Source organism: Triturus cristatus, chromosome 3_2 (genome assembly GCF_964204655.1).
Source record: "Triturus cristatus chromosome 3_2, aTriCri1.1, whole genome shotgun sequence".
In the NCBI taxonomy this organism is placed as follows: Eukaryota; Metazoa; Chordata; class Amphibia; order Caudata; family Salamandridae; genus Triturus; species Triturus cristatus.
The window spans coordinates 1,089,264,446-1,089,289,288 of record NC_140584.1 but is presented as its reverse complement, the minus strand read 5'-3'; the positions used below and the strand labels follow the sequence as shown (position 1 = coordinate 1,089,289,288).

Below are 24,843 nucleotides of genomic sequence, written 5' to 3'. Positions count from 1 at the left end.
ACCTGACTTCTCTGAGGGAATGTCTTAGTGAAGTGCGAAATACTTCAGGCGTGTGCGCGTCACACAGTCTCTCTGAATTTCCTAACAACTAGACCGCAGACCCCAGCGCCTTAGCGGCCATCTTGGAATTGCGGGCATGCCACCAACTCGACCATTGAAGCTTATTCCACACCGAAGCGCCTCTTGAACTTCATCCCTTGCGCTTCGTCTTGGAACTCACGTTAGGGATCCTGACAGCAACGTAGCTCCCTGGCGCATACTGGAGGTACCTGGTGGGCTAGTTCCCCCCAGGGACCCTCAGGATTGAAGGGGACATAATCCCCCAATTTACAATGTGCCAGGGGGTGCGTTTGCACACTTGGTATGCCAGGCCCCGCTCCTTCCCTGCACCACTGTGCAAACACGCCCCTGGCGCGTTGTAAATTGAGGGATTAATTCCCCTTGAGTCCTGAGGGTCCCTGAGGGCCAACTAGCCCACCTGGTACCTCCAGTAAGCGCCACAGAGCTGCGTTGCAGAGAGGTGTAAAAAGGGGCGTGGTCTCTGAACACCTCTCTGCAATGCAGCTCCCTGGCGCATTCTGGAGGTACCTGGTGCGCTAGTTGGCCCCCAGGGATCCTCAGTATTCAAGGGGAATTAATTCCCCAACTTACAATGCGCCAGGGGTGCGTTTGCTGAGTGCTGCATGGAGGGGGCGGGGCCTAACTGCGATACCAGCTTTTAAAAAATATATATATTTTTAATTTTTTTTTTACATTAATTGTGGCCCTGTGAACCCCATCCCCCAGAACCTGCTCTTTTTTTTTCATTATAAAAAAAAAAAAAAACAGGAAGGGGGCCACGTGCCCTCGCCTCCCGAGGCCAATTTGTGCCCCGGGAACCCCATCCCCGGGGCATGGCCAGTATTTTTTTCTTTTTTTAATATATTTGAAGGGGTGCCTTGTGGCTCCCCTCCTTAGGCCACTTCTGGCCCCGGGGACCCCATCCACCGGAGCCGGCCCTATCCGTTGGGGACCGTGGGGGGACCCCAATTACCCCGCGGTCGAGCGGGCATGGCTTTTCCACATGGGGAGCTGCTGACATGCAGCTCCCCTTATGGAAAAGCAATTGCGCTTTGCTTCATTGAAGCGAGAGCTGGGTTTCCTGCTCTCGCTTCAATGAAGTAAAGCAGAGTTTGCAATGGCAGCCCTGTCATTGCAAACAACAGCGTCCCGGGGGTGTGCACCCCGGGACACAGCAGGAGCCGGCCCTGGGGGGTGGCGGTACCCAAGGCCATCAAGGGCTCCAGGAGGGGGACCGCACGGCCCCTCGTCCCATTGTTTCAAAGCCCCGGGGAGGTGGAGGTCCCTGGGGACGGGGGTCTGCTACGGACCCCAATATCTCAACATTAAGTGCCCCGGGGAGGTGGCGGTCCCCGAGACGTGTGGGGGGCTAGAGCCCCCCACACCGATATATTTTTTTCTAAAGCCTGGAGGGTGGCGGTCCCCGGGGCAGCGGGGTGGGGCGTGTGCCTCCCGCGAACAATTAATCAAACCCCCACACATTAAAAAAGAAGCCCCAGGGGGTTGTTCCTCGGGGCTATGGGAGGGCCAAGTGCCCTCCCACATAGACCTTTGTTTTATTTTCACTCGAAACGAGGCACAAGATGGCTGCTAACACTTCCTGGTTTGAAGTGTTAGCAGCCAATCAGAGGCAAGCTTGTGCTTGTGAGTTAGGCTCCGCCCAGATATATATATGTATATTTTTTTCCTTCAATATCTCAAAAACTACTGAATGGATTCACACCATTTCAACAAAAGCGTGGTGTCTGGACTAAGACCTTTCTCCCTGCCAAATTTGGCGTAATTCCGTTCAGCAGTTTGACCTGTAGCCTTGTCTAAAGTTTACTATGGGCATTATATGGAGAAAACATGTTTTGGGACCACCCCTTTTTTCTCAGCCCCACCCTTGAAAAATCACCCCCAAACTTTCAAGATAGGACCTGATCTGAAAAGAGGAACTTTTTGGAAAATTTCATAAAGATTCGTCAAACGACGCCAAAGTTATAAGCACATCAAAAAATTATTTTCCTATGGAAATTAGGTTCTAACTATAACTATCTACTGGCGATCGCCAGTAGATAATTTATAAAGCACAGTGAGGAAATATGCAGTAGAAATTCACACACCTCTTTTTTACACCTTACATCACAAATCATGAGGCCTAGTGTTCTCAATGTTATTATGAGAACGATATAGAAGACTGATGCACTGGCATTTTAGGGGAGAGAGAATCTTCAGATTTCCAAGAGAGCTTTGAGGCTGAAGGCACTTTGTCGAAGATCATGCACCAATGCTGTTGTTGTTATCTGTCATTCGAAGGAACAATTTTGACAGCACAGAGACGGACATTGGCCTTTCTTTCTGTAGCAAATTGCATACTGAAAAACATTCTATATAAATTAACTTAGATGTTCCACCCAGCTGCTTAAAAGTCACTGTAAGGGGCTCCAAGGTCTTCACACTCGAGAGGGGGACGAGACAGGGCTGCCCCCTCTCGCCCTTACTGTTTGCGCTCTGCCTCGAGCCACTGGCGGCCTGGATAAGACAGGATCCATCGATACGAGGGCTGCGCTAGGCGGAGGGATGGGAGGACAGAATCTCGCTATATGCAGATGACGTCCTGCTCTACTTGGCCTCCCCGGCAAAATCGCTCCGGGTTGCATTAGATATCCTTACCAGCTTTGGGAAAAACTCCGGCTACAGTATCAACTGGGGCAATCGCTGCTTTATGTGTTGCGCGGGGCCCCCCCTACTCTCCCTCGTGGGTGCCCGATTCAGGTAGCCATGGAGGGATTCCGATATTTAGGAATGTACATTTCCGGGGATGCAAAAAAACGCTTTGATGTGAATCTCAGGCCGCCGCTGCAGAGGTTCCGAGGGACGTGGCTGTATGGAGGAAGCTCCCGTTGACCTTGCTTGGGCGAGCGGCCCTTTTCAAAATGATGGCCCTACCGCGGTTTCTTTATGCGCTTCAAAATTACCCGGATTTGGTGCCACACAGATACTTTGCCGATATTGAAGCCGCCCAGCAGGACTTGCTCTGGAATGGGGCGCCACGTATAGCTCTCCAAAAGCTTACCTTGGGGTGGTACGACGGGGGCATAGCCCTGCCAGACATCCGCAAATATTACTGGGTGGCACATCGCTCAGCCATCAACCAGGGCACGTACAGTAGTGGGGACGACCCGGGGTACGGGATGGATAGATGGCTTCTCCCCGGAGGGAACTTCGAGGCGGCACTCTATTCGCGCCCCGGGAAATTTCCCCTAACGGGACCTACACAACACTCGGTCCAACTGTGGCATATTGTGAACCGAAAGCTGGGCTGAACTGATAAATTGACGAAGGCTACCCCACTCTGGGTGTCGGAGAAGCTCGGGTCACTGGGGCGCACCAAGGGATTCCGCAGTTGGGATCTAATCGGTATCTCCCGTGTTGGGGACCTTTGGGGGGCTGAGGGTGTGCTGTCCTTCACCGCCCTACAACAGTCACACGAATTAGCACAGAAAGAATATTTCCGGTATTTGCAGGTCCGCCACTCACTCACAACCAACATCCCATCGGGGACGCCTCTCCCGGAATCCTCCCCTCTAGAGGACAGACTGCTAGACGGTCACTTGCCGGAAAGGGCGATATCCCTCACCTACAAAAAAACTCGTGCACCTCTCCCCGGATCCAATGGGGCCCCTCAGGGGGAGGTGGGAGGCGGATGGCCTGGAAATTGATGAGGAGGAGTGGAGGGAAGCGCTCTCCTCCCCTAAGGAGGTGGCGATCTCGGCCAAACTGCGCCTGATCCAACTTAAAATACTACATCGGGCATATGTCTCCGTCACTAGGGTGGAATTGATGGGGCGGAGCGTGGATGGGCTCTGACGGAGGCGGTGTGGGGACAGGGGGACATTTCTTCATGTGTTATGGGAATGCCCACAGGTCCAAGCATACTGGGCAAAGATACATGACTGTATAAGTGAGGTGTGGGGAATTCGTTTACGGCCCGAAGCGAAGCTATGCCTCTTAAACATCTGGGAGCCCACGGACCTGCCAGTGAGGGGCAAAAAGTGGGCAACGCTGGGGCTTACAGTGGCGAAACGTAACATTGCCCGCTTGTGGGGGGCGGAGGCACCACCATGGCTTGGAGCATGGAAAAAAGACATGGACTGGTGCATGTTGCAGGAAAAGACAGTCTATGTCTCAAGAGGTTGCCCCAAGAGTTGGGTGTCGATATGGTCTCCCTGGAACGCTTACCGAGGCCATATCTGTGAGCCCCCAATCTCCCCGCCCCTTGAAGCACTGTTGTCCCAATGAAATTATGAATGAGAACCTGCTCTCTTTTACTCTCTTATATATATTGCGTTGCATATCCGCCAATCGATTGATGGCTGTACCATTGTATTTCTACTGCTCTGAAATGTGAAAGTGACCGTTTTGTTCCACTTTTGTTAATAAAAAGAATTTTTTTTTTTAAAAGTCACTGTAAGAGTTAAAGAGCTGTTCATTTTGTGGAAAAAGGCTGAGGTGATAGATTTCTTCACTGAAGATTGGAATCAACACTCAACAAAAATGAAGTCACCACAGCTGTGGCACATAGAATTGGAAAACAGATTTTGATGGATTAACATTTCAAAGTTTAAGATGTTAATGGATTAGAATTACTAAAAATTTGATTTCAATGCATTAGAAATCACAATAATGTAATCAGTATAAAAATGTCATTTTAAAAACGGAAAATACCATAGAATAGTAGAATAGGAACGCTAGAATAAATATTGCGATCCACAGGATGTACATGAAATAAACAATTGTCTAAAACATGTTCAAATTGGTGGGTTTCTACATTTTGAGAAATGTACAAAGAGGAGTGTTATTGAATCAAACTACCCAAAGAACTACAGGAATGTCTTGATAACCAGAGGCTCAGAGGGAAGTATGATTTTTACACTGCTTTTTATGATAGTTAGCAAATAAATAATCAATTATATAAAAAGCAAAGGTCGTTAATGTTAAATGCTGAAAATTTTATCAGGTCGAAATGTATTCTCTTTTTTTTCTAAAACACAGAAAAACATTGAATGGTTTATAAGTTATCACAGGATATAATCAGAATTTTACAAAACATCTAATCAAAGATTTTAGGAAAGAAAGAAAGCAACAAAGAAAGAAAAACTGAAGAACATGATGCAAGAGGCTTACTACAATTTGGACAGTGGTCATTCCAAATAGCGACAGCTACCTTTAAATACTTAGGTATTAAAGTCTATAGGGAATCAGAGGACGTATTAGAAGGTAACATTACTCGTATGATAAACTCACTTAGGTCTCAAATAAAATTCTGGACATCTCTTCCATTGTTGGTGACTGGCAGGATAGCAATTGCCAAAATGGTGATGCTCCAGCGGTTGCGCTATCTTTTTACAAACTTACAGCTCATGATCCCACTGCAAGTGTTTAAGACATTAGACACATAGTTGATAGAACTGATTTGGGGTGTGGGCCGACGTAGAATAGGATTGCCCAAACTACAACTAGCCACTAGACATGGGGGACTGGGAGCTCCGGACTTCAGAGCATATTGCTATGCAGGTCAACTACAGTGGCTGGCATACTGGCTTACAGGGCGCAATTTAACCCGTTCGACGCTTGTGACGGAGCGGTTCCGTCACGTGCGTCGGTTGCGCTGTGCGCATGACGGAACTGCTCCGTCATGGCCCCGCCCGCGCACGGAATCTTCAGCGCGGCGCGGAAATCCGCGCCGCGCTGAAGGGGTTAAAGGAAATCGAGATGTCTCGAGGTACTTGGGAGAGGGAGAGCTACACACACTATTGTTGCCCAATAGTAAGATTCCACATAACACACCTCCATTGCTGAAGGTACCTTTGCTATACTGGAAAAAGGCAATGTCCTACACGAAGAATACGCTTCCATATGCTCCTAACATCCTGTTAAGTGGCATTAAAAGACCTCTGGGACAGGTATCGACTAGACGAATTTCCATATTGGCAGAAGAGGGACTTGACACTGTAGGAATGCTCTTTGTAGACAACACCCTGATGAATCATGATACCTTTGTACATGAACGAGGCGTACCGAATACGCAGTTTTTACTACACACAAACATAGCACGTTATATCAGGACCACATGGACGCCTAACGGAGATGAACCTCCGACGCATGCATTAGTGCACCTGCAATATCTAATGGGTAACAGTAGCCATCTGACTAGATGGTTATATCATGGACTTAGAACGCAAGCAGCGATACCACTTCAGGCACTTCGTAGTAAATGGAACACTGATTTAACTAGGGAAGTCACGGACAAAGAATGGGGCACTATATTAGAATATCCAAGGAAGGTATCGCGCAATGCGAAATTCAAGTTCATCCAACTCATGATTGTACACAGAGCTTACTTGACTCCTCGCAGGTTGCATAGTATGTTTCCGAACGTGTCAGATATCTGCCCCAGATGCCAGGAACATAACTCTGATCTACTACACATGTTGGGGACATGCATGCGATTGTGACACTACTGGGCCACGGTGCACAAGGTCCTAAATGAGGTAGCACCAGGGCGCAGAGACATATCAGTGGCATACTCCATACTGGGTCTAGGTATTAAAAGTAAAAGCGGAAACCCCACAGGCTGGTTCATCAATCTGACACTGATATTATCAAAACGCACGATAACCAAACGTTGGAAAGCTTGAGCACCACCTCTGGTGTCCGAATGGCATAGTGAGATCAGCTTTCGTGTGCGCCGAGTTGCGTTTGTCGCACACGTAAGCTGATGCGCCCACGAGTGTCCCCGAGAATCTACTTACAAAGGAGACCTCACACTGAAAAACTGTTACGTCTGCATGTTTTCCTGGCAACAAATCAAGACGCCTTACCAAACTGAATTTTTAAACACGATCAGAGCGAATTACGCTGGTTTTCGTATGATTGCGCTCTCTAAAGAATAAGATTGACCCATTCAGGGTCCGATATAACCGCCAAAGTGAATACGGCCGTTTTCTATGAATCTGTCGAATTTCCCTAACAACAGTACTCAAGGGGTCAACCACTTTAAACATTTTTAGTCCTGCAGATGGTCTTATCAACTTACAATTAATTAGCAAGTAAATAACAAACCTTGCACCTAACTGTGACTGAGAATAACATAACTAAGTACCTCAATAAATCCCCTGAAGGCACACTTACCTGTTCATTGATTTTGCCCGAGCCCTCAATGGTAGATTGGGTTGTCCACTATACCTATCACTGTTTTAGAGGAGGATACTGCTATGCCGATGGTGCAAGGGGCATCTGGATTGCAGCCTTAGGCTGCTAGGCTTCTTACTGGAAGTGCTGGACTCTGGGTTGAGCCAAACATGGTGCAGCCAGTGTTGCCTGCCTTTAGTGGTGAAGCAGGGTGTAGAGCGGATTGTGAATTTATTTTGCCTATACAGTTTTTTCAGTTGTTTATGGATGATGTATTTTTGGGTGAGATTGTTGAGCAGACTAATTTGTATGCTGAACAGTTTTTGAGGGACAACAGTGACAAACTTAGGCCCCACTCTAGAGCTACCCGGTGGACTCCCGCAAATCTGGAAGAGATGAAGTTTTTGGGTTTGAGTTTATTGATGGGTTTGATAAGGAAGCCGTCCATGGCTTCATATTGGTCTACCAGTCCTTTGATGGCAGCGGCCATATTTCCTGCAATTATGACTCGTGATCGGTATTTACTTTAGCCTCGGATGCTGCATTTTGTTGATAATGCTTTGGCATTGCCACAAGATCACCCTGACTGTGTCACTTTGTAGATCGATTTTCAGAGATCTATACTCCAGGGAAAGAAATATCTATTGATGAGTCTTTGGCCCTGTTCAAGGAACGTTTGGTTTTTAGGCAGTACATTCCTAGCAAGAGGGCATGCTATGGAATTAAGCTGTATATGTAGTCTAAGAGTAGAACTGCATATGTTTTTAATTTCCGTGAGTACACTGGTAGGGATTCCACTATTGACCCCCCTGGTTGTCCGTCCACTTTTGGAGTTTGAGAGAAAATTGTGTGTGATCTTGCTAGAGGACTGTTTAACAGAGGCTACCATTTGTACCTTGATAACTTCTACACTGCTGTGCAATTGTTTAAGGAATTGTATAAAGTGGACACTTTTGCATGTGGCACAATCCGCTCTAACCGTAAAGGTTATCCGAAAGAGCTTGTTTGCAAAAAACTTCAGAGGGGACGGTGCAGTTCCTTGCGTAGTGATGAACTACTAGCTGTGAAATTTGTGGACAGGAGGGATGTGTACATGCTGACTACCATCCATGATGTGAGTACTTCACCTGTGCCGCTTTGGGGTCAGATTGCTGAAGTGCGCAAACCTGTGTGCATTTTAGATTACAATAAGCACATGGGTGGTGTTGCTAGAGCAGATCAGAGGTTGGAACCTTACACTGCAATTCGTAAGGCTTACGTTTGGTATAAGAAGTTGGCCAGCCATCATTTCAATTTAGCAACTTTCAATGCTTTTGTTGTGTTCAAGGAGTGTTCTCCTGCGTCAAAGTTGACTTTTGTTCAGTTTCAGCAGTCTGTGATAGGCAGCCTTGTTGTTGTGGAACAGGAAAGTGTTCCTAGAGTTGGAGTGGTGGCTCGATTGAAAGATCGCCACTTTCCTGATCACATTCCTCCCACACCCTCAAAAGACTTTCCCACTAGGAGATGTAGAGTCTGTTGGCGAAGAGGTACGCGGAAGGAGACTCATATGTACTGCCCCGAGTGTCCTTCTAACCCTGGCCTGTGTGTGCCTGCTTGTTTCAGAACATAACACACGCCAAAAAATTATTGGGAGCATCCATGAGTGGTAAACTAAACTGCCTGGTCTGTAGTGTTTAAAAAAAAATGTGTTCCGTTTCAAGGTTGGCATTAGTGCAATGTATTTAGTTTCAGATTTTGTGTTAGTAGATTTGTATCTATTTGCAATTTGTTTGTGTTTTCTTTTTTGTATAAAAAAATCCTAAATGTGATGGCGGTGTGTGTAGGCTGGCGCTTGGCTGGTGGTGTGCGTGACTGGCGCTTGGCTGGCGGTGTGCGTGGACTGGCGCTTGGCTGGCGGTGTGCGTGGACCGGCGCTTGGCTGGCGGTGTGCGTGGACCGGCGCTTGGCTGGCGGTGTGCGTGGACTGGCGCTTGGCTGTTGGTGTGCGTGGACTGGCGCTTGGCTGGCGGTGTGTGTGGACTGGCGCTTGGCTGGCGGTGTGCGTAGACTGGCGTTTGGCTGGCGGTGTGCATGGACTGGCGCTTGGCTGGCGGTGTGCATGGACTGGCGCTTGGCTGGCGGTGTGCATGGACTGGTTCCTCACTCGTGTGGGAGGCCCAAGTACCCGCAACAGGCAAGGGCCCAAAACGTAGTGAGGCAACATCAAAATTGCTTATCAAAAAATGTTTTGGGCCCTTGCCTGTCGCGGGTACTTGGGCCTCCCACACGAGTGAGGCACCATTTTTAATCGGGAGACCCTGGGGAACGCTGAGTGGTAGGAAATTTGTGTCAGCCCGGTGATGCCATAACCTTCCCACACAAAAATGTGTGAAAAAAGTGATTTTTTCAGCTAAATTTGAGGTTTGCAGGGGATTCTGGGTAAGGAAGCACTGGGGGATCCACGCAAGCCATACCTCCCTGGAATCCCCCGGGTATCTAGTTTTCAGAAATGTATAGGTTTTCTAGGTTTTCCTAGGTGCCGGCAGAGCTAGGGTTCAAAAACTACAGCTAGGCACTTTGCCAAAAAAGGGTAATTTTTCAGAGTGAAATTGTGGTGTGTCCACGTTGCGTTTTGCGCGGTTTCCTGTCGCGGGCACTAGGCCTACACACACAAGTGAGGTACCATTTTTAGGTCTCGGCTAGCGAAGGCTGCGCTTGCGCAGTCTCGCTCGAGAGACCTAATGACTTGGGAGAAGAGGGGCTTGAACCCGCCCCTCTTCTACCCTGTTCTCCATTGGCTGGCCTCGTAAATGCTGGCCAGCTATTGGAGAAGAGGTCCCGTCACTCCAATCATGCCCCGTCCTTTTCGGATCGGGGGGCGTGTTTTTTGCGAAAAGTCTCAGGGAGGAGACAACAGCAAAACACGCCCCCGAATCCGAAAACGACGCTCCCTTTCTCCGAGGCATTTCTGCTGCCTCGGAGAAAGGCGGTGGTGTGCCTTTTGCTCTGCCTTGTTGCTCCTGTAAGGCCAAGGAAGCCCTCTCTCGTGCAGTTAAGCATGTTCTGATATTAGGCTGCGCTCCAATTTATTTACCAAAATGATCTAGAGTTGTGTACTGTCAGTACATGTGGCTGTAAATGCTGCGCCAGCACGTGACACAAAGGACGCATCTACCAATTAAACAGTGGTATGGGCAGAGCGGAGCCTCGGGGCACAGTACAGTGACAGATAATATTGTCATTGTGTAAACTGGGGTCCGCTGGTCCATGGTTAAAACCAGATGCTTGGGACACCCAGAGCTTTCACTGGTTGCCCACGACGCACGCGGTGACCTCGCCTTACCCCGGGACATTGCCACTTTAAGTCGAACCCGTCCTGTTGACCTGTGGGCCCTTCTTCTGCCCGAGGAGCGCCCCAGAGATAAATCTCGGGTCCAAGCAACATCTGCCAGGCTAACATCTGCCACCGACAGCAGCGTCCCTGCCCTGCCGGACCTCCCATGAAGGGCTCCAGCAACTCTTTATCCAGCTGCCGCCCCTCTGGTGGGGTCTGCAGCTCCCACCCCGCGGACCCTCGAGGCCATCCCCTGCTTTACAGCCAGGGTGAAACCAAGGTGGGGCGGGAGGGGGGACAATACGAATGACCCGTTCAACACAACAGGAATGCTCTCGAGTGTGCCATGAAATTACAAAGAACAACATTGACTCTGCGCTGACCACACTGGACTGCTTGATATCGGCGCTAGGGACGCTACCACTTCATGCAGCATTGTCCCGCGCAGATAACGCAACGGTTTATCTGTCGAACAGAAAGGCCGTCTTGAGAGGCCTGTCAGCCAGCAAAGGGCACCATTGTCTCAAAGGCGAAATGTCTGGTCACCGCCTATTGTCCCGGAGGGGCTGCATAAGGCACTGTGACAAGAAGCAGCAAGGATAAAGCGCCGAGTGTGGGGGCGCGTGCGTGTGTGTGTGGGGGGGGGGAGGGGGGGGGAAGGGTGTGTGTGTGCCCCGTCTCGCTCCCACTTTTGTTGTGTGAAGAGTTTCTATCAAAACTGAAGGTACACCGCGAACTGCACACCGTAACTTAATGCACATACATACGCTATAAAATATGCTGGCATTAATTTCTGGAGGGAAGAAACTCATTACCTGTACATTAAAAAAGAGGCACGTTTTTATCTCCTTGCTGTTCCCACCCATGCGGTGCCCCGGGACACTCGCTTCCCGCCGGTGTAGGCTGACACATTCAGCAAATACTTGCTACTGCAAGCTGATAGCATTGTAAATCAGTGCAACACAGTTGCTGCTGCAGCCCCAGCAGTGTGGGAACATTAGCCCCAAGACTGGTGTGGGAACCATTTCCATGTGCGCCTGGCTATGCTAAAATCCCTTGTTAATGCTCGGAGAAAAGTAAGAAAGAAAATAATCTAGCGCTTCATACTGTATTTGTACGCCGCAACTAAAACACGTGTTAAAAGGCTTAGTTTGAACTGCCATTTACCAACAGCAAGCCTTTAACTCACTGAGCCATGTCCGTGATGTCACTTTAAAACAGGAACCTCCAAAAGGTCGATCGCGAGCGACCCGTAGCTCCCAGACTGCCTCGGACTCGCTCCCCTGCTTTGTCAGGTTAGTTTACAATGTATAACTGCGGGGCCCAGAAAGAGGACTTGAAAGTCCTGCCGCTTGAAAGAAGCCTTAAAAAAACAATTGCCTCACATCAGATCAAACCGCCTGAAAAAATATATGTATCCAATTGAGATGTATTTCCTTAAAGTCAATGGCAGTAATATATTTGGAAGAGAGATGCATTACATTTAATACTTAGTTTCTTTCACTTTCACAACGCTAACAACAAAAACTATTGTTTCCTGCTCCAGTTTGCACAGACTTGAACAACGTGGGTATTATTACCATAAGGCATGCTTCCTAAATCACTTTACCCGGCGGCCTGCAGTATGTAGCCACGGCATCCGCAAGGGGAGGCCGAGTGACTCGCAAACCCATCAGCAGGCCAGTCTGTGGCTGCCACGAAAAGCGCCCATACGGCCCTTAAATGAACGTCTGCAGGACATGCCTGGGCATGTTATCGACTCGGCAACCTCGATTCAGGGGGTGTAGTGCTGAGAGAACTCCCGCGATCCGGAAAGGAGGCAGTGCCCAGCTGCCTACGGACACCACCATGAAAAGGCGGGCGGCGACAAAGGCGAGGTTGAGGTGAGCATTGGCCTGGGTCATGCGCAGAAGGTAACGGGGGAGCATAGGGTGCTAGTGTGATGTCGCTCCATAATGAGTTTTTTCCAACTCGCCTTCCTTCCCTTTTAACTATCTCCCGCCCTCCCTTTCTTGCATTTTATCCCCTGGCTGCCGTCCCTTTCTTACCGTTTATCCCTTGACCGCCCTCCCTTCCTTCCGTAATTGAGTGTACCCAGACCTACCAGCCTTTTATGGATAGCAATACATATTTTATTGAAGTGTGTGTATTTTTGGTCCAAATGCGGTCGCTTTCACTTTCGCGTGCTGTGCTTGTTTACATTTCTGTTGCTTTGCTCCCACCCCCACCCACTGTCTGTGTTCACAAAGCTCCCACCCCCCCTTCCGTTGGATGGAAGCTGCAGGCTAGTTGGGGGCTAAATGAGTGATTGTTGCAAACGCGGGGGCAGGGGATCGTCTGTCGAGCTTGGAGCAGAAAGGCTGAGGCATTTGTAAAAGGCATTTCAATGTGATATATGTGCTTCGGTAAGGTAGATGGTTTAAGAGTGTGGTTATGGCGTCGGGGGTGGGGCGAGTTGCACTCGAGTTCATTAAAGTATATTATATTGTAATCGATGAGCCACACACTCTCTATCTCACTACCTCACACTTTCTATCTCACCAACTCACTTTCACTCTCTCTTTCACCACCTCTCTCTCTATTTCACTACATCACAACATCACTCTATGCTTATATATCACTACCTCACAACATCCCTCTCCCTCACTACCTCACTCTTTCACTACCTCACTCTCTCTATCTCACTACCTCACTCTCTATCTACCTCACTCTCTATCTCACTACCTCACTCTCTATCTGCCTCACTCTCTCTCACTACCTCACTCTCTATTTCAATACCTCACTCTCTCTATCTCACTACCTCACTCTCTCTCTGCTAATGCAATAGGTATCACATATGCAACAAAAAAGCTAATGCCAATAGAAATGACAATGCCATTTATTTAGGGATACAAAAATGATAAAAAAATAATGAGCAATACCAATAGCTCTACCTATAATATTGCCGAGACCATTGCATTGTAAATGGGAAAAGGGCCAGATGCGCTTCTAGGAGGGGGTGGTGGTGGGGTGATTTCAAACCTGGGACAGACTCCTTTGGTCATGCTTCGTGTTTCATGCAGACTTTGTCTAGACGAGTGCAGAAAACAGGTTTGTCTCTCACACCACAGCCACATGTGCACACCGACCAGGCAAAACATTTTGTGTGGCTTCCTTCACAACTCAGGCAGCCAGTGAAACAGAAATCCGCAAAATAGGGTGCATCTTTAGTGGCAGCAACTACACTCCATTTTTGGTATCTCAGGCAGCCTTCTTTACTTGTGCTTATAGGACGTGGCTTAGATGTCAAGGTGTTAACTTAACCCAATGGTCGAAGTGGAGGGAAAAAAGTAGGGGAACTGTAGGCGGAGAATCAGAGGGCGGGAATAACCCAAGGATCGGATCAGTGGGCGGAGCAAGAGGTGTGGCCGGAATGCGCAAACATCCCAATTGTTTGTATTTGTTTGACATTTCACTGCCCAGTTTAATCAACCAATGGATACACATGATTATTTAAGGTTATAATGAGTTATTGACATTAAAATATACTCACAAAGTGGGATATGTTTCTAATCACAGAATGTTCAAAATACGATACAATGTGGAAGCACAAGCCAATTGTCTCTGAGTCATGGAGTTTCTGTCATCAGCCCTTCTCCCTTTTTCCACAACAGCAGTTCAAACATGAATGGCAAAATATCCTACATTGCAAATGTTTTGTATGAGAGAGATTAAGCTATTGACATTGTAAATAACAATGCAGTTTCTCTAAATGTTTTAAAAACAAAAACATAAACAAAAATAATGTAATGAGCAATGCCAATAGCTCTAACTTTACCAATGCCGAGACCATTGCATTGTAAATGCTTGTTTTCAGAAGACTTTGGGGAATACGGGGTGGGTGGAAATGTGTAGATCCACGCAGATTCCAGAACTTTCCACCACAGAAATGTGAGGAAAATATGTTTTTTTGGACTTTGTTTTTAGGTTTGCAAGGGATTCTGGGTAACAGAACCTGGTGAGAGCCAGTCAAGTCACACCATCCTGTGTTCCCATGGATGTCTACTTTTCAAAAATGTATAGGTTTGCTAGGTTTCCCTAGGTGCCGGCTGAGCTAGGATTCAAAAACTACAGCTAGGCACTTTTAAAAAAAAGGGTAATTTTTCATTGTAAAAATGTGGTGTGTTCACGTTGCGTTTTGAGCCATTTCCTGTCGTGGGCACTATGCCTACCCACACAAGTGAGGTACCATTTTTACCGGGAGACTTAGGGTAGGTCAGATTTGTAAAGCAACTGTTATTACCTATTGACTTTCAATTCATCTCTGCCTTCCAAATGAAAGACAATGTGTAAAAAAGAAGTCATTTTGAAAAATGACGATGATTCTTAGGCTAGTATTAGTGTTCCCAATTTCGGAAATGTGCAAATATCTACTGTTTCTAAACTCTATATTTTGATCCCGTTTCAGAAATACATAGGTTTCTTTCATACCACTTTTTCCATGTATACATTTTCCCAGATTAATTGCTATATACCCGCTACATAATAAAAAACCATTGCAAGTCGCTGCTCAGTTTTTGGCTCTGGGTTCGTCGGGTTCTGGGTGAACCTACAAGTCCTATATATCTCCACAACCAGTAAGGTCCCGCGGATGTAACGGTATATTGCTTTCAAAGAGCTGTCATAATTAGAAGTTACAGGTGAAAACGTTGACACAAAAGGCTGTTTTTTTCAACTAATTTTCAATTTTTCCATTATTTAACTGTTAATTTCTATAAAGAAACCTTGAAGGATCTACACAAATGACCCCTTGCTGAATTCAGACTTTTGTCTACTTTTCAAAAATGTATATCTTTCCAGGATCCATTATTGCTTTCATACCCATCTCTACCATTAACTGGAAGGAGGTCGAAAGCACAAAAAATAGCAAAAATAGGCTATGTCCCATAAAAATGCCAAAACTGTGTAAAAAATGTTGGTTTTCTGACAAAAGTCTGTCATTCCCTAAAAGCTGGGAAAATGCTGATTTAAGCCCCACAAACCCTTTTTTGATACTGTTAGACCTGGCATCATTGGCATGAGTTTCTCCTCCATTTTTTTCTGTTTGCCTCCTCTATTTACGATGTTTTTGCTGGATTAATGCTTTGGGCACTGTGCCACTGCTGATCAGTGCCACAGTGCAAGGGCTCCCTATGTTAAATTGTTACATTGATTGGTGTTACCATGATTGGCTTGGTTGACTTACTGTTCAGACCCTAGTCTAGTGCACTGCGTGTGCCAAGGGCGTGTAAGTTAACTGCTGCTGGTGGGCTTGCAGCACTGGTTGTGCCACCCACAGAAGCCGCGTGTAAAATGTGTCTCAGGCCTGCCACCGCAGCGCCTGCGTGCAGTCCCTGACTGCCATGTCAACTTGGCAAGGAAACCTACTTGCCAGTCTCTAAACCTTCACTTTGCCACATTTCAGACACCTCTATGGTAGGCCCTAGGGCAGGGTGCATTGTTGGTAAAAGGTAGGTCATGCCCCGATGTGTGTGGCATGACCTAATAGTGAATTACAGCCATTTTCGTTTTTCACTATTGAAGGGCTACCTGCCTCCCATAGGCCAGAATGGGCAGACGGATTATTAACTCCATTATAATCTATCTGACTCAGGGAGCATGGTAGCAGGTCGAGTTTAGTATCCCTGAACTCAGAGTTTAATAACACACCCTTTAGGATGGATGGTTTCTAAATTCTATGTTTGAAAATAGCCCTTTTAGAAAGTGGCTATTTTCTTGTCCAACTATCCACCGGTCTCTGCTGGTTTGGTGTGTGTGTCAGGGGCTGGGTGGCTCCAGAGGTCTGAATGAGTCAGTGTGGGGTGAATGAGGCATTTACACATAGAGTGAGGGAAGAGTAGCCTGCCCTGCCTGACACAATGCCGGCTCCACCTCCTGCTGGGCGACTGATAGCCCTGCTCCTGCCAGTGACAATACTGGCTCTGCCTCCTGCTGGGCGGCTGAGGACCCTGCCCTGCTCAGTGAATAGGCCAGGTGCCTCTGCCTGGCAACACCCACAACAAACCTGAGATGGTGGGAATTTCCCTGCTTGGACAAAGGGAACAAAGGAGAAATGGGGTATAAGAAAAGGACCCCTGAACCAAGAACTCAGATCACTTCTGACAAGGAAACCTGTACCAAGGACAAGAAGCCTGCTGATCTAAGGACTTGCCTCCCCTTTCTGCCAGAGTGCTGTTTTGCTGTGGAGGAACCTGAAAGCTGCTTCTTTATTTTTGCCAAGGAACAAGGAGAGAGGAACTTGGTGTGTACTCTCTAAAAGCTTGCTAGAAAATCTCCAAGGGCTGGAAGAGTGCCAGTCTCCTGTTGAAGTCACAGGGCCAAAGGACTTCACCATCTACTGAATTGCTGAATTGCTGGAAAGTGTTGTTTCCAGTACACAAGGGAAAATCTGCAGTCTCGACGCCGCCGACGCCGCCGACGCCGCCGAATCCAGTTCGACATCGTGAGTAACAGCTCCAGTGTCCCGAGCCTTCGACGCCGGCCGCCGGGCCCGATCGACGCCAGCAGCAACGCCAGTGAGCAGTGGGTATCGGCCCCGGCTCCAAGTGACCCCGTCTCGACGCCGGTATCGACGCCAGTGAGGAGTGAGTATCGGCTCCACCTCCAAGCGACCCCGTCCCGACGCCGCTGCTGATCGCATCGACTCGAAGCCCTTCTCGACGCCGTGAGCGCTGCTCCAGCCCGACATCCCTCGACGTCGCTGCGGATTGACCCGACCCCGAGGCACGATCGACACCGATCTCGACGCTGTGAGCGCTGCTCCGGCCCTCGACGCCGCTGGGGATCGACCCGAATCCGAGGCACGATCGACGCCGACCTCAACGCCGACATCTCGACGCCGTGGATCATCGTTTTCTTCATTCCCAAAGGTACTGTGTTTGTGGGGTCTGTTGCAACTCCAGGCTCAAACGTAGTGCTCCTCGCGGTCGACGCCGAACCTTGGGAATATAGTAGACTCGACGTCGTGTGTGTCCTGTGGGGGTTACATTGTTGCCAAAGAACTGTGTTTCAGAAGAATACTTAATTTTGTTGCTAAAGAACTATTTGCCAAGAAGAAACCTTACTTGAACTATTATTTTTCCTTCCAAAGAGTATTTATTAAGACTGTGGTATATTTTTGTCGTTATTTGGTCTTGTGCTAAGCCTTATATAAAAATCCTATTTTTATAATAACTTCTGTGTCGTGTCCATCTGTAGTGTATTCACTTTATTACTGTATGTGGTCAAAAATGCTTAACACACTGCCTCTGGGATAAGCCTGTCTGCTCTGCCAAGCTACCAAGGGGGTAGCAGGGGTTATCTGAGGGTGTAATCCCCTTGCCCTGACTGGAGTTGGTAGGTCCCTATTTGTCAGAAGTGTATACCTCTGCCAACTAGAGACCGCCGGTTCTAACAGATACCATTTGCAAGGAAAAACCAATACACTTTCATTTGCAGCACTTTTTTCCCATTTTTCCCAAAAATCTAAACTTTAGCTGTATTTTGGCTAATTTCTGGGTCTCCTCCGGGGGAATTCACAAACCCTGGGTCCCTTTAGAATCCCCATGATGTTGGAAGAAAAGGACGCAAATTTGGCGTGGATACCTTATGTGGTCAAAAGGTTACAGGGGCCTAAGCACGAACTACCCCAAATAGCCCAAAAAAGGCGTAGCACAGGGGGCGGAAAGGCCGAGCAGCGAAGGGGTTGATGGGAAATAAACATTTTAAGAATATGATGTACCATGTTGTTTAAAATATATTAACAGATGATGGATACCTCTAACTACAATGCTGATTAATTATCTGTGATGAAAACATTACAAACAAGTTATCAATCAGAACAAGTGTCAAAGTAACATCAGAAAATTAACTCTATTTGAATCGCTCAATTATAAAATACATACAATGTCCCATTTAGAGTGACAGTCAACCTCCACACTGGTTTGCAAGGAAACATGTTCCAGGAAAACACCACCAAGTTCCACAGTTCACATCAATGTTGTCCATTAAAAATATCCCCAAAAGCCAAAGCACTACCTAGCCACAACAATCTGCTCAAAAAGTCAACTCCCTACTTATATTCAAGATTTACTAACAACTGACAAAATAAAATTAGAAAAACAGAAGCCAGTAGAACCTGTGCATAATTCCAGCAGGCATAATGTTTCTAAGTTTTAGAGAAGCTGTGGGATTTATGGCCCAGCCATCTGTGTTTCCAGGAGTCTGATACCTAGGCTTCTAAAACCAGCATACTAGGTTTCCCCACAGTGTCCACATATCCTTCTTCTATATCCCATATACCTTATGTGACATTATGACAATGTGTCATACCTAAGGTTCCCAGGAACAGATCCCAAGGAAAATCCATTTGAGAGCAAAGTACAAACATACTGTGGTATTCAGCTTTATTCTGCACACTGCATTTCTATTTTACGCACCCCGTTTACTTTCCTGTGGTGTAATCATTGACCCGCCTTCACTCTGATAATGACGCAGATATATCAGACATGCAGGCCTACTCAAGTCAGGTTGTTACACAATCAGCAATGCGATGCCACTCAGCCAACAAATATCCTTAAACCTCATTGTCCATAATAAAATGTTGCTCATTCTCCATGTCCCCCTTCCCATACGCACAAGTTTGTGAACTCGCTTCTCGGATGTGCAATCACCAGTTTTCGATTGTCCAAGCATCATAATCTTTTACCTTCTTACGTCAGATCTCCTTCATTCTCTTGTCCTAGATGTGCTTCATACTCTCAAATTCCTTCACACATTCCCCTCTCGTCCACATCTCCCTGTCCATTTTATGGTAACATATCTTTTTCCAATTTCTCTAAATACCTACATCATATCTTCCTCTTCACCAACCATCTTTTTCCTACGCAGCTCTAGCAGAATGACCATCTGGCTACGTATCATGAGGAAGCACTTATGCCAGAGAGCGCCACAAGCTGAAGAGCCAGGAACTGTCCTCATGATGATTACTGGGACAGACAGCTGCGACTGGAAGGGGGAAGAATGCCTTTAGACACTGCATGGTAAGCAAAGCTCCCACACAGACAGAGTTGTCAGGAATTCGTTTTCTTTGGTGATCTACTGAAGTAAGTCAAGAAAACATACACTATTAACTTATGCTGCTCATAACTAACTTCTCAAAGGTTGTTTGCTAGGTTTCTGGCATTCACTTGAACAGAATTAACTGTATTCCTTAGTCTGGACACGGTCTGCTTGCTCTGAATGAGAAGGCCCATAAATATGTTCCTCAAACCAAGCATAGTGGTGGTGCATGTCTTTGAAGGTAGATAGTGGCAGGTGAAGGGCAAAAATAGTCCCCAAGAACAACTTGCCCACTTGCCAAAAATGATCCACATTAATCCTGTAAGTTCTCAAATTTGCCAGGAAATCAGCATCAATCTGAAAAGCGCACCCTTAATTCAGCTTAAACAGAGGAGGCAGCTTGAAAGCTAAATAGATAAATTTACATTTTGCAGGTAATTAGCAATTAAAACATGCAAGCAGTTATGGGGTGTCTGTCGGTTCTGTATGGCAATAGCCCTCTAGAGGTACAGACATACCTGTCGTATTGCATGTTTATAATGGTGCTGTATGGGTTCGGAGGGCAGTTGTCTGCAACAACGGAGCAGATAGCGATAGAGCTGCAAGGGCCTGTGCACCAACTCAGCACCTGGCAGAGGCATCATCTGATTGAGGTGTTTGCGAATCCTAAAAAGACACACACAAAGAAATATCAATGAAATAGTTGACCAGACTAAACTAGCACACTTCAATCCTCATAGATCTCCAACCTCATCAGGCTAGATCCAACCACAGTAGTTCATGATGACCACCAGCCAACCCATCTCTCTGCTGCAGATCCAACTGCCTCTCAGCTGATGCCCATACTCACTGGTCTTAACTTTCAAATCAATACAATACAATACAATACAATACAATACAATACAATACTGAAGGAAAATATCTCAATACGAAAGGACACCACGATTTGCTCCAAATCACTTTCTAATTACACATACAACATGCTCCCACTCAATCCTACTATTCTAAGATCCCTGCTATTCTTGGCAAAAGCAGGTTTCCTCCAACTAATTGCCCACCCAGGCCGCCCGCCCAGCTCACTGCCATCTAACCAGGTCAATCCCATCTGAGAACATCACCCACGATAAACTGAATGCTCTTAAACTGTAGGTCAGCAGTAAAGCATCAATTAACAAAAGAAGGAGAGAGAGAAGAGAACATAGGCGCTGGTTCGTCTCCCCTAATCTTGGATTCAACAAACAAAGAGAACAAGCTCAAAGCTAAGCTTTAATTAACCTAGTCATCAGGATCATCAGAAAAAAAGTCTCTCTTGCGGGAACCCATTTGGTTTGTAGAAGTACCCTCACCCACCAACCTAGTTGGTGGCATGCTTTATCATCAGGTTCCCACCCAGGAGGCACTCAGCTTCCTGAATGGGAGACTTTTTTCTGATGACTCAGCAGTCAAGCATGGCACTGAAATAGCGGAAAGGATCCTACTACATGAAACGGACATCTGGTTTCTAACTGGAACATGGCTACACAACCACTCCTCCCCCATTATTGATCTCCTCCCTCCACTAGGCTTGCAACAATAAAGGCTGTATTGGCGGTGAAATAGCTCCAATACACAAAAACGACCTGTTCCTAAAACCCTTCTGCACCACTGAATAAGCTACCTTTGAATATCTAGGCGTTGATCTCTTCTCCCAAGGCTCCAGTCCTATCAACTTCCATGCCATTTATCACCCTCCAGTAGACCCAATAATGCAAAACTCCATGAATGACACCACAGAAATTGGTCTACTAAACCTAAGCCTGCACTTGAAAGATGTCAAAGATACAACAATACAAGCTGTATCCACCCTCCTTGAAACTAACGGCCTCATACAACACTGCAGAGAGCAAACACATAATAAAGGCTCTACCCCCAACGCAATCGTCATCTACCCTAATACCACATCCCTCCATTCAATCCTACCCACTGATTGGACAGATCACTACCTGATTCGATTCAAACTTAATGATAACCAACTGAAACACCCTACCCAAACTACTCGTCGCAAACACTGGCCAAGAAATATGCAGCAAGTCCCCCAATCGGATATAGAATCCCTATTCAGTTCCCAAATTCGATCTCCGCCTGACTTTATTTCTGCTGAGGACCTTACCTCCTACTACAACACAAAAATGGCAGAAATGATCAACACTGTCATCCCACTAAAACTCAAGAGATCGAAAAGCATCCCCTCCAGATCCTTAACATGGAGAGACAACAACTTAGGTTGACTGAAAGAACCCTGAGACAACAAACCACACTGTCCCATCTCCTCATCTCCGAGCTGAATGCCTAAAATACGTCCTCATTCTTTCGAGCACAACTTGATCGCTATAGAAATAGACCCAGCGACCTTTAAAACATTATCAAACAGCAAACCTCCATGATCCCACAACATTCAACCAGTTTGCCAAATTCTTCTAAGAAAAAATATATATATTGAGCTCTCTCTTGACCCCTTCACTTACTCACTCCCTACCAAAGAAAGCCCTTCTATCAAAGATGGTACCCCACTGCCACGCCTCTGACCAACGATGGTCTCCCCAAACCCACCCCCTCAGCGAGCCTGAACACCAACAACAATCATGTACAACTGAAAAACAATGCAACCTGGACCAAGGTTGTAAATATCTCAGAAGAGGTCATCAAAATACTTTCATGTATGAAGCTGACATTGCAACTCTCTGATCCTCTTCCCTCCTCTCTTGTCAAAAAACTAGGACACATCATCTCCCCAACATGGACTAAAAACATTAACTCCAGCAGCTCTATGCTGGCCTTCCTTAAACTTGGCCAAGTAACCCCGCTCATCAAAAAGACAGACACGACCTAAATAACTACTGACCAATAACTAACCTCCCTCACATTGCCAAAACTATTGAAAAATATGTGCCATCACAAGTTTACCACATTGAAAAATAAAACTTCCAATTTGGGTTCAGGAAAGGCTGCAGTACGGAGACTGCACTCCTGAGCATTATTGATGACATACACAGAACTCTGGATGATGGGGAGGCCTGACACAGTCCATCAGTGGTTTGCCTCATACCTTCACCAACAATCTCACCTAATTAAATTAAACACTGCCATCTGACAAGCAGTTTCAGTCCCACAAGAGCTCCCCAAGGTTCAGTCTTGTCCCCTGCCTAGTTCAACCTCTACCTGGATACCCTCACAGTCCTCTTGAAACAGGACAGAACTGTGTGCTCTCTCTATGCAGACGACGCCCAACTCTGTGTCACAATATCCATATCTGAACAACTCTCTCAGTATGGTACAATCCTGGCTAATCAATACCTACTCAAAGCTCAACCCCAGCAAAACCGAAGTTCTCCTCATCCCACCAAAAGGTGGGTCTCATCCTATCCACAAGTGGCTGGACAACGTAGATGCATCAAACTGCAAACTCTTGATCTCCAGCTCTAAGTCGCCAGGGAGTACACTTGACAAAAACCACAAGCATGAAAGACCATATCAATGATTCGGAAAAAAAGTGCCTTTTACACTCTGAAACACCTAAAAAAGAAAACTCAAAACCTTTATCCCCCATGAAGACTTAAAGACTGTAGTGCAATCCTTAGTCCTCTCTAAACTGTAATACAGCAACACAACTATCGCTGCTGCTCCAAAGAAGCATCTTATGCAAATGAGACCTATGCTCAATGCAGCAGCTAGACTTCTCTCTGGAAAAGATGTTATGATCACATTACCCCCACACTGAAGAAACTCAACTCGCTACCAATTGAAGCAAGACAGTCTGCATAACCCACAAAGGTCTTTACACTGAGAAACCAAACTACCTTGCAAACAAACTATCAAAAGCTAGCCCAAAGAGGCCTCTGCAAAGCTCAAACACTCTACTCCTGATTCCTTCCAAATTTAAGAAATAAATATTACTTGCCCGTTCTTCTCTGGGAACGTGCCCTACCCCAGTATCTACATGACAATCAATCATTGTTGCACTTGGCCATTTTTGCAGGGTCATCCCCACACCTTTTGCTTTTTCCTCCTATTCGCTCCTGACCTGTCTCCGTTGGTTTTAGGACTCTGGGCACTTTACCACTGCTAATCAGTGCTAAAGTGCATATGCTCTCTGTGTAAATTGTTAACCGGATTGGTTATCCACGATTGGCATATTTGATTTACTGGTAAGTGCACTGACTGTGCCAGGGCCTGTAAATCAAATGCCACTAGTAGGCCTGTAGCATTCATTACACCACCCATATAACTAGCCATGGAAAGGTACCTCAGACCTGCCACTGCAGTGTATGTGTGCAGTTTTGAACCTGCCATGTTGCCCTGGCAAGTGCACCCACTTGCCTGGCCTTAACCTTCTCATGTAAGACACCCCTATGGTAGGCCCAATATATCCCCATGGGCAGGGTGCAGTGTATGTTAAAGGCAGGACATGTACTGGTGTGTGTGACATGTCCTGATAGTGAAACACAGCCAATTTAGTTTTTCACTATTGAAAGGCTCTGTCCCATTGGATGGAATGGGAAATACTATATAACATCTTACAAGTATAACTTCCCATTGGGACAAGATAGAGAAATAAAGTTTAGGTTTTCTGAATTCAGAATTTAATAACACATCTTTTAGTAAAAATGGATTTAAAATTGTATGTTTGAAAATACCACTTTTAGATAGTAGGCATTTTCTTGAGAGGAAAAATAAAAATAAAAAGAGTCAACGGCGGACCTCTCAACTGCACCTCACATATAGTTCAAATAGTACAGCACGTTGCACTCCTCTTCCATTACCAGCCGTTGTGTGGTATTACTGCAGAGCAGAAGAAATCTTGACAAAAGACAGGGCGGAATGGTGCCACCGTACATTGATTGGCGGTTCGAAGAATTGGACGCGGTGTTATCTGCTTGGCAATACTAGGATAGGATAGGATAGGATATATGTTTTTAAAGCGCTCGAATGCCGTGGCGTCTTGGCGCTGGTGTGAGAAGAAGTGTTACAGCCTGTATCGCAGGCCTATGTTACGGCAAACAGCCAGGTCTTTAATTCTTTCCTAAATACTTGTCTATTTGATTGAAATCGCATGGCTGTTGGCAGTTTATTCCACAGCTTCGCTGCGCACTAAGAGAAAGCTTTTCCACCCCATCTCACTCTCCTAATCCTATCAATATGGAGAAGACCCAACATGCTGGATCTTAATGAACGAACCG

At 46.5% G+C, this 24,843-nt stretch overlaps 1 protein-coding gene across 6 annotated transcripts in view; it reads right to left on the bottom strand.

Moving 5' to 3' along the window:
* Positions 1–24,843, bottom strand: part of LYRM9 (LYR motif containing 9) — a 373,929-nt gene that overhangs the window by 23,951 nt on the left and 325,135 nt on the right. For all 6 annotated transcript variants that reach the window (XM_085649863.1, XM_085649860.1, XM_085649862.1 and 3 more), the window contains one exon: positions 20,146–20,293. In XM_085649863.1, coding sequence (XP_085505989.1) covers positions 20,146–20,271 — 126 coding nt within the window. In that variant the 5' untranslated portion in view covers positions 20,272–20,293. The remainder of the gene's footprint in view (positions 1–20,145; positions 20,294–24,843) is intronic.